The sequence below is a fragment of the Melozone crissalis genome, unplaced genomic scaffold, assembly GCF_028551555.1.
Source record: "Melozone crissalis strain CALT ecotype California unplaced genomic scaffold, PUWL_Pcris_2 ptg000060l_1, whole genome shotgun sequence".
In the NCBI taxonomy this organism is placed as follows: domain Eukaryota; kingdom Metazoa; phylum Chordata; class Aves; order Passeriformes; family Passerellidae; genus Melozone; species Melozone crissalis.
In genome coordinates, this window is record NW_026535838.1 from 648,183 (window position 1) to 667,215 (window position 19,033).

The 19,033-nt window shown below is 47.5% G+C and overlaps 2 protein-coding genes across 2 annotated transcripts; one reads left to right on the top strand and one right to left on the bottom strand.

The window, feature by feature from the left end:
- The first annotated feature begins 956 nt into the window (after positions 1-956).
- Positions 957-9,510, top strand: FAM151B (family with sequence similarity 151 member B). Its single transcript, XM_054287614.1, has 6 exons — positions 957-987; positions 1,165-1,290; positions 2,243-2,399; positions 5,245-5,453; positions 7,659-7,794; positions 9,350-9,510. The coding sequence occupies exons 1-6, from the start codon at positions 969-971 to the stop codon at positions 9,498-9,500; spliced, it is 798 nt and encodes a 265-aa protein (XP_054143589.1). The 5' UTR covers positions 957-968; the 3' UTR covers positions 9,501-9,510.
- A 5,385-nt stretch (positions 9,511-14,895) lies between these two features.
- Positions 14,896-16,380, bottom strand: ANKRD34B (ankyrin repeat domain 34B). The gene has a single exon (XM_054287608.1). The coding sequence runs from the start codon at positions 16,378-16,380 to the stop codon at positions 14,896-14,898; it is 1,485 nt and encodes a 494-aa protein (XP_054143583.1).
- Positions 16,381-19,033: the final 2,653 nt, after the last annotated feature.

Here is a 19,033-nt window from a genome sequence, read left to right on the forward strand (position 1 = left end):
CACACACAGAGCCGGGGCTGCCCCAGCCCTGCCCTCTCCGTGCCACCCCTGCCGCTCCGCACACACACACACACAGAGCCGGGGCTGCCCCAGCCCTGCCCTCTCCGTGCCATCCCTGCCATCCCTCACACACACACACACAGAGCCGGGGCTGCCCCAGCCCTGCCCTCTCCGTGCCATCCCTGCCATCCCTCACACACACACACACAGAGCCGGGGCTGCCCCAGCCCTGCCCTCTCCGTGCCATCCCTGCCATCCCTCACACACACACACAGAGCCGGGGCTGCCCCAGCCCTGCCCCTGTGCCCGCAGTGCCCCGATTGCCCCGCAGGCTGGGGCAGGCCTGTCCTGGGACAGCCCGAGGGGCACCCGGGGCGGGTGAGTCCAGCCGGGTCTGTGTGACCGCAGGGCTGAGTCTGGCACTGCCCTGAGCAGGGGCAGCTGCGGCACACGGGGGCCCGAGCCTTTCTGAGCCTGCCGGGCATGCAGGGATGTACACCGACATCCTGATTTCACAGAGAACCACAGAATTCATCAATTGGAAAATCGCCCCAGCCGTGGAGTCCCAGCTGTGCCTGATCCCCACCCTGTCCCCAGCCCAGAGCTCCGAGTGCCACCTGCAGGGCTGGGCACTCCAAAGCCCCCTGGGCAGTGCCAAGGCAGCTCCTGAGCCCCCTTTCCATGGGGAAATCCCTGCTGTGCCCACCCTGAGCTGCCCTGGCCCAGTTGAGCACTGCATCCTCCCAACTTGACTGCAGCGTTTGGAGCCCCTCGTGTTCGTGTCCCGGCTGCCGCCGCTGCCTGTCCCTGCCTCAGGCCTGTGCTGCCGCTGAGGGCGCAAAGGCACAGCGGCACACCGTCCCTGTTCGGGATCGTTGCGACACGGTCCCCACCGAGCCCCGGCCCGGCTCCGCCCGGAGCGGCGGCGGCGGGACCCAACCCCCGGCGGGGCGGGCCCGGGCCGGGCCATGGCGAGCGGGGCGCGGGGTGAGCGCCGGGGCCGGGCCTGGGGCTGTCAGGGCCGTGTCGGGCCCGGGCCGGGGCTGTCAGGGCCGGGTTGGGGCTAGGGCCGGGCCGGGGCTGTCTCGGGGCTGTCAGGGCCGGGGCTGGGCCGGGGCCGTCTCGGGACTGTGTGGCTGAGGGCTGCCCGCCGTGTCCCCGCAGGCGCCTGGAGCGAGTGGCCCGTGGATCACTTCCTGCGCACCGGGCACATCGCGGCCAGGGACGGGGCCGCCGTGCGCTGGTTCCACGCCGCCAACAGCCGGGCCCGGGCCGCGGAGGCCGCGCGAAGTGAGTGAGGCACAGGCCCCTTCCTCCTCCCCTTCCTCCTCCTCTTCCTCCTCTTCCTGCTGCCTTCCCTCCCTTGTCCAGGTTCCCCGCGGCTGTGAAATCCCTCCAGGCCTGGGCGCTCCAAACGCCCCCTGGGCAGTTCCAATCCCTGAGCCCCCTTTTCATGGGGAAATTCCTGCTGTGCCCACCCTGGCTGAGCCTGAGGCTGTTCCCTCTGCTCCTGTCCCTGTTTCCTAGGCTAAAATCCCAAATCCCCCCTTTCTCCTCTCAGGGAAAGGTTGCGCAGAGCCAGAAGGGCCCTGGTGCATCAGCCTGGGTGGCAGTGAATTGTGTGTAAATTTATGTGAATATTTGACAAGCACATATTTGCTTAAATGTATATATGACATCCTTTATCCTGAATACCGTCGCTAGCTCTTTTCTTTGTATTTCAGCCGTCGCTGTGTGTATTGGGTTCTCTGCAGAGCGGGTAGCACTGCCCAGATTCATTACCTAAAGCTGTTTTCAAGAGCCTGAGCACTCCTGAGACTCCTCTTTGCCTGTCGTGTGTGTGAGCTAACATTTTCCTTGTCGGTTTTGGCAATGAGTCAAGGGGAATGCTCATTCTCTGCCAGTATTAAATCCTGCACTCATCTTTCCTCTCTCAGGAACCCTATTTACAGAGGAAAAGATCTGAAATTTAACAGGAGTGGATCCACATGATGGGCGTCCATTTATCTGTTCTCGTGAAGAAAAAACCCGCACGTCATTGCTTGCCCCCTCAGACATCAATTTTCACTTGGTTGAAGGCTTGCAAAGAGTTTAGTGAGTGGCAGCCCCCCAGAATGGCATCTCTTGTGCCACAGAGAGCAGCTCCCGCTGGGGTGAGGGTGCAGGGCTGCTGTGGACACACTTGCTGGGTCATTGTTGCCCTGAAGCACTGGAAGCTGAGGTGGAATTTCTCAACCCCCAGGCGACGTGCACATGGTGGAGGTGGATGTTGTCCTCCGGGGAGGGGACAGGGACCCCATCCTGGCTCATCCCCCGGACACCGACAGCGACATCACCCTGCAGGAGTGGCTGGCACAGATGGGCAGCACCAACAAAGGCATCAAGCTTGACTTTAAGAGGTACCACAACAAAAAGATTGTTGTGTTGTTTGCGTTGTTACCTGTTACAATTCTACAGGTGGTTTGTCAACCAAACTCCTCCTTATCGTGCAGTTTAGCATTCTGAAGTGTGACCGTGTTCACAGGGGTGTTATGCTGAGGGAAGAGACGAGGATCTGACTCCATGTTTTAGAAGGCTGATTGATTATGTTATGATATATATTACATTAAAACTATACTAAAAGAATAGAAGAAAAGGTTTCATCAGAAGGCTGGCTAAGAATAGAAAGGAATGAATAACAAAGGCAGCTGTCCCAGACTCTCTGTCTGAGCCAGCTGACTGTGATTGGCCATGAATTACAAACAACCACATGAGACCAATCCCAGATGCACCTGTTGCATTCACAGCAGCAGATAATCAATGTTTACATTTTGTTCCTGAGGCCTCCCAGCTTCTCAGGAGGAGAAATCCTAAGGCAAGGATTTTTCATAAAACTATGTCTGCGACACTGAAGCATAATCCATGTGGAAACATAGTCCATAATTCTCAGAGCATGGCAAGAACAAAACCTTTAAAAGTGTTTTGAAGTACAAGTAGGGATGTTTTTTACCCCAGTGAATTAGGTGCTGTGAGCAGAGCTTTCCCATCGGGCAGGTGAAACGTTGGTGCCTCTCTGGAAGGCTCCTTTCTCTGCCCTTGCTAACTAAACATCCAGAGGTTCAATCAGAGTTTGAACCATTAGCTGCTTCATTTCTCGAAGGGCAAACACACCTGAAAGCCCCAGGAGAATGCCTTGGAAGGGTTTGAAATGAGCTGTGATTTCCAGACATGCACCCTCCAGCTCCTGACTCTTGCTTTGTCTCAGTTTGCATGTGCTCAGTCTGTTTTGGCAGAAATTACAAAGAGCTTCATCAGTGCTTATGTACTGCATAGAAATGCAGAACCCCCCCACGAGATAGTTGTAAAATGTGATTTATGCCTATGGTTCTGTGTTACACAGTCATGGTTTTCATGTGAAGGTTCACGAAAGTAAAAAATGTGGGCAGGCTAAATCCTTTTATTGCTACAGGATCTCTGTGAGAAGGGGAAAAACAGCAGTAGGCGTTTGTTTGGGCTTATTTCTAGTGCGTTTTGGTGAAGTTTCTCCTCCATTTTAATTATTGTTTAAATGAATTCTAAACTATCTTCCTTTCATTTTTTTTCCACAAGGAGTTTACAGCCAAGTGGAGTGATTCAAGAAAACTTTTAAAAGTACATGGCATTATAAAAGAATTATTGTATAAAAACATTTAGAAGTACATCACACAGTGCAGATAGAGTCAAATTAGTGATAGTAGAATTTGATGTTCCTTTGCATAATAGTTAATTGGATGCCAATGCTGAAGTTTTGGAGATTATTTCAATGGTGCTTTAAAAATGTACTTTTTTTATATCTCTGCTCTATCAGCCTGACTGACCACATAATTGCATTTCCTTTGGCTACTGAAATTAATGTATTCTGCAAAAGGTTTTCAGTGTCCCGCCTCAGAAATGCCAAAGTTATTTCACAGGAAGTCAGCTGTAAGTCTGAGTTTCCTAAATGCTGTCCAACAAAACCAGTGCTCTGGGGTTCATGGTTTTTTTGGGAGTGGATTTTTTTGTTGTTGTTGTTTTGATTTGGTTTTTTCTTCTCTTTTTTTTTTTTTTTTTCCCTGTGTTGCCATTTTGCTTTGTGCTTTTTTCTCACTGCATTACCTTACACTTTGCAGTACTAGGGAGGCATTCCTGTGGCCCTGACAGTCCCTTGCATGTGTGAGGATATCAGCTGTTGTGGCCCCAGACTGAGTGAGAAATGCTGCAGCCCACACCTTAACACCATCACTGGCTTTTCTCCTGGAGAGCCTGAGCTCGTCCCAGTGAGTGGAACTCCTGCCCCTGTGCAGCCTTCCCAACACCACAAAAGGCAAAATACACAAAGTGACTTTACAGAGGAAAGACAAGGCAAGCAGCTCAGGGGACTGAACTAACCTAATTACAAAACTCTGACCATAGTGATTTTAAATACCTCGATGTTACACAGTGCATTAATTAATGGGCTGTGACAGAAAGAAGATTTTTCTTGGTGTTCATTTCTTTTCCCCACTGTTCCCCATCTTCTTTCCTTCCATGGTGCTTTGAAAGTTTTGGTAGGCTGGAGGTAGGAAGAAGCTAGCTGTGCTTTTTCTTGGGGCTGCACAGGACAGTAGGAATATGTGAGCATAGGTTTTGTTAAATGCTCACAGGGTGTCTGCACCCTTTCCTTAAGTGATGCCAGCTCATATTGAACCATTCAGTAATTATCTGTCAGATGATCACTGGACAGGCAGGCCTCTGTGTGCAGCCACTTAGGAGCTGTGGGACAAACCACAACCAGGCATTAAATGTTCAAGTGGGTGCCTTTTCTCCATTTTAATTGCCTTAAATTTGTCTGCGTTGTGCTTTCAATTCTCCTAGTACAGGTGCATCACCTTGCATGGATCTGAAGGCAGCTTTGAGTCTGGATCTGCCTAGTGATGAAATCTTTGCCGCTTTGAGCGTGGTTAAGGTGGGGAGAGATGGCTTTCACTCTTTGGGCTGGATTTACAGCATTTGTGGCTGATGCAGCACAGGCCTTAGAGACTGCAGTGGCTTCCTTGGTTAAAACCCTTCTCAGGCCTGAGAGGAAGAGGTGACAAGGTCGGGGGGGTCGAGGTGAGGCAGGAGGTGCTGGGAGCAGGGCTGGCACTCGGGGCTTTTGCTCCTGCAGGGGCAGGCAGGGATGGCAGCGGGTGCTGGCACCGCGCCCTGCCCGGCGCGGTGGCACCGCGGTGACACCGCCACCCCGACCCTGCCCTGTGTCCTGCACAGCCTGGCCGCCGTGGGACCCTCGCTGGAGCTGCTGGGGCAGCTGGGGCAGCGCCTGGACAGACCCGTGTGGCTGAACGGGGACATCCTGCCGGGGCCCCGCGGGAGCCGCGCGCCGCTGGACGCCCGCGCCTTCCTGGGCGCCGTCACCTCCTCCTGCCCCGATGCCACCCTGTCCCTGGGCTGGACCACGGGCTGCCGCCGAGGCCAAGGTAAGGGCAGGGCTCCTGTGCTCGCTGTGCTGCAGCTGGCAGCAGCCCCGGGCCGTGCCCGGGCTGGGAACCGCAGCGCTTGTGGGACCCTGTCCCGTGCTGCGCTGTGGGACGGAGCGCGGTGCGGCGGTCAGTGCAGTGCTGCAGTGGCGGCACAGATGGCTGAAATCCACATCTTTTTGTTCCTGAAATAAGCTGGTTGGTGCTTCAGCTCCTTCTCACCTGCTGAGCCCTTCTGAGGGACAAGCTCCTTAGCCTCTGTTTCAGGGAGGGCTGTCCCTGAATCCTGGGAGCATTGATCTGGTGGTCAGAGCCCTGGCATGCGTCCTGAGGAAAAACAGATCAGCTGAAAATGTGGAACTTTATCTCTGCTTTTTTTTTGATCACTGAAGTCAAATTGTGGGTCAGCCTTATCCCTAATATTTCATTTCTCTTGGAAAGTTGAATTTTTGAAGTAAACTTTCCAATTTTCATTAATATAGGGTCTTTTTTACAGGCTTCCTCTTGCAATTCTCATTATGAGAAGCAGAGTCCCCTCCAGTATTATCTGGGGTCACCGTGTCAGGATTATACACTACCCCCATTGCTACTTACTCATTAGCAAGATTTAGTATTTTGTTGTATGATATACTGCAGTATTGTTAAAATGTTCACTGCTTTCTCCCAGGTATTTTCAGTGCAGGAAAAAATTGCTGAAAAATGCATTGGAAATACTGGGCAACCTGTGAAAACAAATTTCATTTTATCTCCAGTCCAAATTTCAGTTTATGGAAATACTAAGTGAGGTTCTACTATAAAACTTAAGAAAACCAGCTCATTTGAGTGATTTCACCTAGAAGTTGCTGCTTGCCCCAGAAAACTTTTTTTAATATTTGGTGTGTTTTTACTCTTTCTAGTCACTACATTCCATCTGAGTAATCAAGGAAAAAGTTATTAACTTGTTACAGGATTTTCATAGCCTGTAGAAACAAAAGAATAGCTAAATATAAATTGAAATAGCTCCAGTCTTTATAGAAACCCCAGCAAAGGCATTTTCAGTATTTTAGATTGCTTGATTGTACCATTTTTAGGCACAGAATATGTTTCTACATGTGTGTTGATTTCTGTACATCTTCATTCCTAGTGGATTAACTTCAGTTTTTGTCCTAATTTTTTCTTGATGTTTTTATTTTTAAAGGGTCCCTGACAATGTTAAAGTAGGCCATATTGAAGTCAGTGGCAGCAGAGTTATTTAGAGAAAGGGCAAAGATACATTAAAAACGCCACGTTCTGTAGCTGTGTGTAAAGTAGGTAAGCGTGTATGTAAAGTATGGGAAATAAAGGTTTGCATAGTAAGTTCGTTTTCCACGTGGGTATTGCATTTATTGCATTTTTCCTCTGGGACATTTGCTGCCCAGAGCCATGCAGCAGTTACAGGGTGGAATTGTGTGGTTCTCAGGGACGCTGGATGTGCAGGTTTTGTGTCTCCAAGGGACCCCGGGGACCCGGGGCTGTGTGTGTCCCCAGGCTCTGTGAGTGCCCTCTGTGTCCCCAGGGTTCTGAGTGCCCTGTGTGTCCCCAGGCTCTGTGAGTGCCCTCTGTGTCCCCAGGCTGTGTGAGTGCCCTCTGTGTGTCCCCAGCTCTGTGAGTGCCCTGTGTGTCCCCAGGCTCTGTGAGTGCCCTCTGTGTGTCCCCAGCTCTGTGAGTGCCCTGTGTGTCCCCAGCTCTGTGAGTGTCCTGTGTGTCCCCAGGGCTCTGAGTGCCCTGTGTGTCCCCAGGGCTCTGAGTGCCCTGTGTGTCCCCAGGGCTCTGTGAGTGCCCTGTGTGTCCCCAAGGCTCTGAGTGCCCTGTGTGTCCCCAGGGTTCTGAGTGTCCTGTGTGTCCCCAGGCTCTGTGAGTGCCCTGTGTGTCCCCAGGCTCTGTGAGTGCCCTGTGTGTCCCCAGGGTTCTGAGTGTCCTGTGTGTCCCCAGCTCTGTGAGTGCCCTGTGTGTCCCCAGGCTCTGAGTGCCCTGTGTGTCCCCAGCTCTGTGAGTGTCCTGTGTGTCCCCAGGGCTCTGAGTGCCCTGTGTGTCCCCAGGGTTCTGAGTGTCCTGTGTGTCCCCAGCTCTGTGAGTGCCCTGTGTGTCCCCAGGCTCTGAGTGCCCTGTGTGTCCCCAGCTCTGTGAGTGTCCTGTGTGTCCCCAGGGTCAGGGTGAGCTCTCAGTGCCCTCGCTGTGTGTCCCCAGGCTACGAGTGGCCCGTGGTGCAGGAGATGTGGCGCCTGTGCCGGGCGCTGTCCCAGCCGGTGACGTTCGCGGTCAGGGCTGCGCTGGTGCCCGGCTCCATCCCGCAGCTGCAGTGGCTGCTGCAGCAGTGCCGCAGGTCAGTGCTGCTCCCCCTGCACCCCTCAGCTCCAGCCCCTGCGCCCCGGCCTGTCCTCACCAGCCCCGTGTCACACACGGCCCAGCGGCGTTGGGAATGTGGGAATTCTTCTTCTCCCAGTGCTTCATTTCCCACCGGCCTCAAAGCGTTTGAGTCCTCAGACAGAAGTGGTCACTATTAATTTCTCTAAAGTAGTTAAATTCCAGAAGCTTATTTTTTATTACCTACCATGAGGACTTTTAAATGGTGCGTAGGTGTGGAACCCCATTCTGCTACAAACATCTCCTGAGATAAATATAGTTAAACAGACTAAATAGTTTGATGTTGCAATTGGGAATTCATCCAATCCAAACACTTTGCATTGGATTCGCTATTTATATTTTTTGTAGCATTTTTGAGAAAGGTCAAAGATGATTTCTAGATTGGAAGTCAGGTGTTTCCCTCCAAGCTAATTAATTTTGGTGAGGCACTTGAAATTTATTCAGTGGTTTTCATACAGGAATTACATTTTCCTTTCAAAATCATTCCTACCAATCCCTAAGCATTTCATTATAAAAATTATTCACATGTAATACAATGAGAATAAAACCAGCTTCCCACATATTGCCATTTACTCATATTTTTCAACTGCTCTGCCTACCCAGAGTTTTATAAAACTGTTCCAACTAAGGTCAAAGCCCAAGACAGAAAACTTAATGGAATGTCCAAAAAATTTCTAATTATTCAGAAAAAACAGGGTGGACATATTAAGTGCTGATACTCTTTTTTATGCTGAAGACTCCAGACAGAAATTAGAATTAAGCTGTTAAAACTGGGAAATTGATTTTAAAAAGTTATTGCACTAAGAATGTATCTTATGAATTGTGTTGGTCTCAAATATCATTGGATACAAACATTTTTCCAAGTGAAATACTGGGATTTTCTCTTTTACCTACTCATAAAACTCAGGGGGTTCTTCAGTGGCATGATTAGAAGACAGAAATTCCTGAGCCAGTTTTGCTCACATACAACTGATTATTCATTTATACATCTTTAAAATTAATACAGTTTTATTAAACAAAAGGGAAAAACGAAGTATATGTCATGTGGAGGATGTGGAAATGATGCTTTAACTGAATAATGCTTTGGGGGATTTCAGTGTTTTTTGAGAAGTTCTGTGCAGTTACTGAGAATTGGGTTGGGTGGTATCTCTACACATTGCTGATGTGACAAAGCACAACAATCACCTGCATCTGGGATTGCATCGTATTTCCTGTTTTGAGGCTCAGCTTGTGACTATTGATTAATTTATCAAACCTTAAATGTTCAGTTTTGTTGCTGGATATTTACCTGAGGTTTTTTATTTAAATCCCTCTGAGGTTTGGCAGAACAATCACAGATAAATTGTCTGGGGGTGCAGTTGTTTGTATTTAATTACATTGCTAAAGTTATGATGCTGTAATCCTGAGTATTTTTAGGAGCCTATTACTGCAGTGTCTTTCTGGTGTACATGCTTTATCTTAACATACTCTTTTTCTCTCTGTTTTGTTTGTTTTCTCCCTGTTTCTGGACATAGGTACAGCCTCACTGTTTGGACAGGAAAGGAGGATGTGTATTCTGTAGAAGACTTGCTTCTCATCCGACAAAATTTTGATAAAAGTAGGGTTTATTATGACATTTTTGAGCCACAAAATTCTGAATTCAAAAAAGCCATTGGAATAGAATAGTAGATGCAAAGCAGGCTTCTGCCAAACACCATAAACGATAGCAGAAATACCAAAGGTTTCTTCCACAATCACAGAGGACATCTTAGCTTCTGAGTAACAGCTAATGCCCTGAGAAGCATTACTCCTTCAACTTCTTGTCCTCCTTTTCCTGTTCCCCTCACATGGCTCCTGTGCGAATTTTCTTAACTCATCTGTTAGCCTGACAGATACTGTACACGACATTTTACAGGCTGTTAGTACTGAAGTAAATTACAGTCATTTTTACTGCTCTTACATGGCATTGGTACAGCTGTGATAGGAAAGTTAGTTACATTTCTTAATCTTACATTTTGAATTATCATGATCTCGCACTAAAATTCAAGACTCCCTTTTGTAACCGACTACTCCTTTGAGAGATTTATCTAATAGTGGTTTTCTCTTATTGAGGGGTAGAGCTTTCTTCATTTTGGTCACCTACTAAGTTGTGCTTGACCAAAACTTAGGAAAAGATTGTTCCACATAAGGAAGAAAACCACCTGATTATACTTGAGATAACTAAACAGAGTACTTGATGTAATTTAATCACCCATAAGGTGAGTGGCAGTAACCACCAAAGGGTCAGGCTTGGCTGTGTGATTTCTACAGCGAGTTTGGAGAAGCGATTCATTCTTCAGTTGCGGTTTGTTGCAGGCAGTTGCATTCATTGATTTGCAGGATTCCATCTCTCAGTGGCAGGCCTCTTAGGGACCACAGGCACACATTCTTCTGCTGCTTAGAAATCCTGCCACTGACCAGTTCCCACCTGAAGTACTGGGATTTCTTACAACTCATTAAACTATTAAGTAAAAAGCACCAGCGACTGCCAGAAGTATTTTTAAAGAAGAAGTATATCTGAGCAATACCTGTGGATGTCAGTAAACAGGATAATCAGATAAAATTAAAGAAGACATCATCTGGATTACCAGGAAATGGCTATGTGGTGAATTTGATTATTCTGTATGGATTATTCTATGTATATGAATTTCTGTAAGTAATTTTACCTATGTATCTTTGCTAGTCCCCTGTGAAGTTGTTTATGTCAGTCTAGTCTGACTTGCACATCAATAAATTAATTTGATTTTGTTTCTCTGTGTTTATTCAAATGCTCTCCTAGAATAAAATGTGTTGCTGTGGGGCTGGCAGGGAGACATTAATGTGGTTTTAAAATATATGTACAGGTCAGGTTTATTTTTAAAAACCAAGACGTTTTTGAGAGAAGGCAGGCTGTAACTCACTCTGCCTGTGAAACTCGCATGAAAGTGTTCAAAATTGCTGATGCTTTCGGGGAAAAATGCTGGAATTTACTGCAGTTCCTCGGCGTGCCTCTGTGTCTGGGTTTCAGGAACTTGAGAATAAATAGCCTCGTGTACGTTTCTAGAAAATATCTCTGATGTTCAGCATAAGATCCCAGCATGATTTTTAACTAGCTGGACATAATTTTTGGGACAAAACGCCTGGACTAACAGGAGCTCTGCAGCTGCCTGCGTCATCAGGCCAGGAGATGCCTGGCTCAGGTAACAGGTGCTGCTGAGAAACAGGAATTTTGCATATTTATACATATACATAAATATGTGTGTATATATATCTGTATGTTGGGAAGCTTTTTCACAAAAAAAGGTCAACTTGTGTGCAGGAGTAAAAGAAGCATTGTCTTTCCAAGAGGGTTGACAGCTGGGTGTTTTATGGGAATATTTAGTGATGACAACTGGAATTTTATCCTTTTGACACTGAAACCCCCTCCCAAGCTTTCTTAAGGTCTTTCATTATGAAACCTGATTTCCTTGAAGTTAGTGCAGTGGCAGTAGTACTTTACAGTGAAAATGTAAGAAAATTTGTAAATCCCTTGCTTTAGTTGGGAAAGTAGTTAGTTCTGCTGTATATGGCATGCAGAGAGATTACATGGGATTGATGAGGAGAAAAAAGAGAGTTTAGTGTCTAGTTAATTTACTGTTTTTCTGGTATAGCTGCATCAAATTATGGCAATATTCTTTTGGAAGTGCTGTGTAGTTGTAAAAGACAAAGATCACAACAGAACAATTACTCCTTAAAAGCAAAACCAAATTAAATGTGCAGGGAAAGATATTTTGAAGCCTATATTTTGAACATTGCACCTTAAACACAACCTTGAAAACTGCTACTTGACAACATTTTTGTGTAGTGACTTGCTGCTCTCAAATCTCTTAAACCAAAATAATGGGAGTTCTTATATAATCACTGCTTTTTGTGAAGCCTCCACTGTTTGTTTTGAAGTTACTTTGATGGTATGGTTCCACAGCATTTTCTGCAGAGAACGCGAAGGCGAGAAGGGAGGAACCCGAACAGTTTCCCCCTTTCCCAGGGCGGCGGGTGGGTTTGAAGCGCTGCGTGCCCCGGGGTGTGCGGCTGTCGCTCAGGGCGGTGCCAGCGCCGTGTCACCGCCGTGTCACCGCAGCACCTGCGGGGCCGCAGCGCCAGCGCCGGGGCAGCCAAGGACACCGAAAGGCTCGTTTGGCTTGTTTGTCAGCCAGGCTCTAACATCAGGCTCTCGGGTCGGGCTGACCGTGCTGGCCGAAAAGAACATCGGCGTGGCTGGGAAATGTCATGGACTGGGGCTTCAAAGACAACACGAGCGCATCTCTGCTCCGCAAGTGGAGCCGCAGGAAGCTTCCGGCAGCTGGAGAGAGCCTCTCTCGCACCGCGCTCTGGACAAATTTAGCAGTATTGGATTAAATCGAAGTAACTGTTCCCATTTTCTTGTACAGAGGGAGCCTGAGAAACACTTCTGAATGAGTACCTTTTGCAATGACTCATCATTTCCTGAGTAGTGAATAAAAGCATGTGCTTATTTCCATGTTCCCTCTGAGGGGGAAAAATAACTTTTATTTATTCAGCATAACAACAGCAAGAGAACAAAGCTTTTTCTTTTGAAGGTCACTTGTAACAGTAACACAAACAATAATATCAACACTTGACACTACTTTGCATCACAATTAATCACACAATACTGGTAATACTACCAAAAAACTTCCCTTTTCAAGACACTTGCCACTTCCCTCCATTGTCTGAGCATTTAATAGAAAAATTATGGTTTTATTTAAGGGAGCCATAGTCCCATATACATAATTAATTTTAAAATCAAAACAGCAGAAATTGGGCTTTATACCCTTATCAAAGCTACCGGTTGGCATACCTGGTGATAGGCAATTTCTTCTAAGAAATAATTTTTATTTTTTAAAGATCTATTTTCCCTTTCAAATATTTAACTTCACCATGAGATGGACAGTTGAGAACTTGGCATTTCCTTTGGTATTATCATAAAAACATTAGGAAAGTGTAATCAGTGTAGGGACTAATTTGTACTCAGTTAATACTGACATATGTTGTTCCATATAATTTCTGTATCTTAAAAATATGTCCACATAATCCTTTTTTGTACCTGGTGTACAGAGGGCCTGATCCAGGAAAATTTCCTCAAGGAAAAGGCAGAACCTGAATGGAAACAAATACTCCCAAAAAGTAATTTACAGAGAGTATATGTTATAATCCCCTTTAAATGGTTTAATGTTTAGAATCCCCATTGAATTGTTTCATGGTGATGATCCCCATTAAATATTTGTGTGTTTGTGATCCCCTTCTAATTGTTGTATGTCTCCGATCCTCCTTGAATTGGTTTGTGTTTAAGATCCCCTTACCACTGTTTTTTGGTTAAGATCCCCGTTACATTGTCTCCTACTAAGTGCAAAGCTAAATAACATTACAGGCTTCTTTTATGCAATGTCAGATTTGGTGAACTTTGACTGAAGCTGCAACATACCCACTGAGTATTTTCAGGAAATAAATATCTAATTTCCATATATTGAATTTCACATTACACAGACACAATTTCAACACAACTAATTTCTGTAAATTACAACAAAACAGAACACATCCACTTTTTCTCAAAATTTAGAAGATGAGATCTAAACGCAATACCAGAATCCCAGCATCTATGGGATGCACACAAAGACAAGGGAGATACTTGGAACCACAAGACACTAAAGGAAAGAAAGATTTTTAGATAGAGATACTTAAAAATACACAGTAGCTCGGAGGCTGCAGAGGACTGCTTTCCACTTGTGGGAAATTCAGCCCTCTGTTTCAAATTAGGCAGAATGTGGGTTTCCATCTCCCAGGTGAGTTTGATAATTAGACTCACAGGATCACAGAGTGTTTTGGGTTGGAAACCATCTGAAATAAAAGCCCATCTCACCGCAAGGCCCCTGCCATGGCAGGGACACCTTCCACTAGACCAGGTGGCTCCAAGCCCCTGGAACACTCCCAGGGATGGGCAGCCACAGCTTCTCTGGGGAAGCTGTGCCAGGACCTCACCGTCCCTGGAGCTGTTGGGTTTTCTGTTTTGGGTCTGTCTGAGCAGGAGGACAGAGCTCCTCCCTGCTCCCAGAGTGTGTGCGTGCGCAGTGCCCCTGCCCGTGCAGACACTCCGGGTGTGTCCCGCTGAGGAGCGCTGTCACCGGGGCACATGGCCCCAGCCTGCCGGGCAGGTCTCCTTTTGGGGGCTCCACAACTGCAGGAGGCTACAGAGCCTGTTCCAGGTGCAGGCTCTGCCCCCGGCACCCTCGCTTCTCCCAAATAAAAGCGCTTTTTCTCGCTTTCCTGAATAAAAGAAATCCCTCTGGAGCGGCTTCCAGAGGCCGCGGCCGCGGTGCCCGGCACAGCCTGAGCGGGGCTGGCTTGTGGCGCACCCCGGGCAGGGCGGTCACTCGCCCTGCTGGCTCCCGGCAGCGCTGCAGAGCCCGGGGGGCAGAGCTCCGGGGCCAGCCGGGCTCCGGGGCGCGCCGCCTGCCCTGCGGCACCCGTGTCACCAGCCGCGACGTTCTGCGAGGCTGCCGCGGCCGGGAGACACGGCGCGCCCGCCGCCACCCGCCCGCGGCACGCCGCTGTCTCGGGGGGCTGCGTGCGTATGTACAACCTGGACACGGGCAGTCCGGGTCCGGCAGCGCCGTCAAACGCTCCGGGGGCCCAGACTCCGTGCGCAGCGCCTGTCTGGGCGCTGCAAGGGCGTGTGCTTGGGGAAAGCCTGGAGGGGTAGCATTTACAACCTGCAATGAGAACTGCAACACTTAAGGACTGCTGTGGGTTGTCTGTCACAGACAAGCTGAAAACTTTACAAAACCAGCAGAATAAACACTGCTTAGATTGCAGAGGACAGCCTCATTAGATGTCTTTTCATTTAGTTTCTGGGCCGTACCACTAATCCTGAGGCAGACATTACTTTACATCACAGACCTGCTCTATTTTGTGATACATACCATTACAGTTAAGGACTGCAGTGAATATTTACATATCATTAAGATCCCCTTTGCTCTCCTGTTAAAGATTCAGAGACTGCTGAATCTGGTCAGACTGTGATCTGCTCATAGGGCCTCCTCCGCATCAGATTCGTCTCTTTGGTGCCCTTAGGGAAAGCAGATCCTGGGGGGGCTAAGTGAGTTTGTCCATAGGAAATCATTCCAGACACTGTGTTTATGACGGTGAGCTCTGGGACCGGGGGGCGGGGGCTCGCGTTCAGTGGAGGCAGAAAACCTGGCCTCGTCTGATCCAGCACTGAGGCTCCTGAGGCCTCTTCCTCTAGAGGAGCCTGATTTCTGCCTCTTGGGGAAAGAGGAGGCATCTCTAGACCTCTTCTGGGACTTCGTAACAAAGTCTGGTACGTAGGAAGAATCTCTCTATTTCCTTTTGGTGACTTACCACCTTTGGTATCAGCTGCAGGAATTAGACTGTTGGTTAACTGAGAACCGGAGATGTTATAATTTGCTTCTCCACTTCCTTTCTTGATGATACTGCCAAGGTTTGAAAGTAAGCTGATTTGTCCCAAACTGGCATCCATGCCCATGGGAATCTCGCTGGGGTTGTGTTTCTCTTCAACAAAAGGAGGCTGATAGTTTATTGCATCACGTAGTGCTTTCCTTGACATGGTTTCATCAGAGGTTCTCAGCACCTGAGCAGTGTCCTTCCTGTCTCTACTTTCATGGCTGGAGGCGACACTCTTGCATAAGTCAAGGCCACCGACTTTACAGGAGAGCTCTTCCATGGGACTGATACTCTGGAGTTCTTGTGGAGAAGCAAGTTTCCTCTGCTGGAACACTGCTGGGCAGCACTTTAGCCACGGATCACACTGCAGCACCTGTGTCAGCTTGAACCGCGCTGGTGCGGAGCTGGATTTGGTCATCAGTGGCACTCTTTCAGAGGAGCTGTCCCCCTGCTGCCCGCCATACAGCTCTTTAAAGCTGAATGGGTCTTCTGGACCCTCATCTGGTTCTATCTCTGACGGGGAGGTGCAGTCGGCTGGAGAAGCACATTCCTCGAGGTCTGGAGGAGGCACGTTCAGGTACTGCTTTGTCTTCTGCCTGCCCGAGGCGGACTTGTCGGTGGTGATGATGATGACCTCTTTGCCTCGCGCCTTGCAGGCCTTCAGCAGCAGCTCCAGGGTGTCTCTGTCGGCGGCGTTGATGGCGTACACCAGCGCGGAGCAGTTGGAGTGGTCCGGCAGGCTGGGGTCAGCGCCGCTCAGCAGCAGCAGCGACACCACCTCGGGGCCTGCCTTCTCCAGGCAGGCGTGCATCAGCGCCGTCTTGCCCGACTTGTCCTGGATGTTGGGGTCAGCCTTGTTGTCCAGCAGGTACTTGACCATCCTGGCCTTGCTGGCGCTCTGCAGGTCGGCGTGCGGGGTCATGCAGGCCACCATGAGCGGGGTCTCGCCGCGGCTGTTGCTCTCGTTGACGTAGGCGCCGCCGTCGATGAGCAGCCGCGTCAGCCGCAGCCGCCGCTGGTACACGGCCTTGATCAGCGAGTAGCCCTCGGGCGGCACGTCCGCTGCCTCCATGGCCCTGCCCTGCCCTCGGCACCTGCCCTGCCCTCGCGGCCTCGCTGGGCTGCCTCAGAAAGCACACGGTCCCGGGGAAGGAGGAGGAAATGGGGAGAAAATAACAGAGGGTTTAACTGCGCTAATTGCGCCTGGAAACGCCCTCCTATTTTGTGAAAAAAATATGAAGGGAAGAAAAGAAGAAAGGTTTTCCCACCCTTTAGACTTACAACAAATGTGTTGAAAACTAAAAAAACCCTTCAATATAATTACAGCGCTTATATAAGATTAAAGCATGACTGTCACCTTCTTACTTTTTGACTGTCCTTTACACAGTCCTCTGCCTGAGTAGACAGTATCAGCTCTACAACAAAAGAAACATTTGACAACATCAAAGAGAATCAGGAGGTTTCACACAAAAAATTAAGAGTTTAAATAACATTAAGCATAAATAACATACATAGCAATATACATTCGTAAATAACAATATACAGTCATATAAGAATGTATACCTCCAGACGTGCAACCTAAACTTCTTTGTCTTGTATGTGCTTGTTTACCTGTGTCTAGGAAAAACCTTTAGAGAGAAAAAAAAAGATCAGTCTTTAATAATTGGCAGAGCAATATTACTCCAATACAAGATTAGATATGCATTAAATTATTACATGAATTTATTTAAAATGTCTTTCTAGAGAAACAAAAATGTTTAACTGGTTTAACTGTAAAGGCAATTAATTAATACTTTTATTCACCACTGAAAACACTAGTAATGGTGATTTACTGAAAAGCAGTAATTTAATTCAGCTTTACTGTGAATGCCAAAATCGAAGGATGATCTCAATATACTTTGTTCCAAAAGTCCAACAAGCTAAAAAAATAAGAGTCACATTTACTCCCTGGAAATCCGGGGAGGAAATCTGACTTTGACTGGTGGCTTGTTTTTTTCATCCCTCTATCTTGATAAAACATTTTTAAAAGGTAATTGCATCAAAATTACTTTAGGGATTCACTCCATTATAATAAAAGTACAGGACTCAGTACTGTCTATTTCAGCTTTCATTGAAGTGCAAATCATTATTATGATTTTCATGTGTGCTTTTGACAAGTAATGTATTCATGATTATTGTAAAGTCTTTTATAAATGTATCAAATCAATTTGTGCTTTTAGATTTCCAGAAGGAAACTGCAGAGAAATACCTGGTAGATAACACACATGTTGGAATTCTGGTTGTGTTCTCCCCTAGGTTTTGACCTACCTGGAAGTTGTTGGTGATTTTACATTTCTTTCCTATTTATCTAAAGCTCCTCTGATACTTAACTGCTTACTTTACTTAAGTGACCACATATAGCTTTTATTACATAAGCCTTTCCATCTGTAGAAATCCCTTGTATGGCCAAAAGAACATTAAATATTAAACAGGCATGGAGAGAGAATAATGCTACCTGAAGTGGTGCAGCAGGTCAGGGCTGAAGGTGAGGCTGCTTCTGTGGCATCTCCTCTAACCCCTCCTGTTGCTGAAATTCGCTGTTTCTGCCGACTTCACCAGGTCTGAGGCGGGGAAGGCTGACCTAAGACAATAGCTGAAGTTGGAAAGTTAGAGTAAATGGGGTTGGCAGGTATGAGCTTGCCTGAAGAAAGCCTGAGATGTTTCTGTGCAGAGAAAAGTGAAGAGAAGATTCATGAAATGGGGAAGAGAAACACACAAATTCTTCAGAATCAGATACTCTACCATCACAAGAAAGTGTTACAGGTTCACAACTGGAACAACACAATGCAGAACACACTCCCGAGGGCTGGGTGACAGCCACAGTTTCATCTGTTAATCATATCACACCTGGACTGGCTACAACCTGCTCCAAAAGCCCCACAGCTGGCTTTTTGGAAGTGAAAGATCGCCGGCCAAGCAGATTCCCTAAAATAGTAATTCATTGGATAATTCATTGCAGATTGGGACTATACAGCATTCCTAAATTTAATTAACTGCCATGTCAGAGGCACTCCATGAGTTCCTGAGCTATCCGGACTGACACAGGTGCCTCTCACCTGTGGAGGTAAACTTTGAAAGCAGCTTCAAGCTTTAAAGCAGTTTGAGGAATGAGGAACTTAGGGAACTCAGTGTGTAACACTGAATCATGAGCTGGTCTGTCAAATCACCCACAAATTCCTCTTATTCTTGTGCAAATAATATTTCTGCACTGTGCTGTTTAGAAAGGGCTTAGCTTTGTTTTCAAACAGCAATATTGTCCTGGAAAGTACTCTGAGACAAAATAGCACCAGGCACCTCATAGTATGAAAACCTGGTTCTGAATCTAATAGTCTAATCACAGCACTGAGGGAAAGAGCCCATCGACGTTATAACAAATAAACAAATGAAGGCAACAGTGTCATGAATGCGTGATAGGAATGAAGGAGTCCTTGCAAACTATTCCTCACCTGTCTAATGTGAGAGCCAGATTTCCCTCACTGCCCTCCGAGCCTCAGCACCCTTACTGTTAAACAAGCTCTCACAGTTGTGTTTAGAGAGTCTAGAATCATTCCAGTGAAATTGTCATTGATTCTCATCTCGGAAAAAAGCTTTCACACTCAAAGACCATGAGGACTTCGGTATTTTTATGATTCTTCATATACACATTAAACCTGGCAAATTCAGTCAGGGCAGCAAAAACTTGTTTT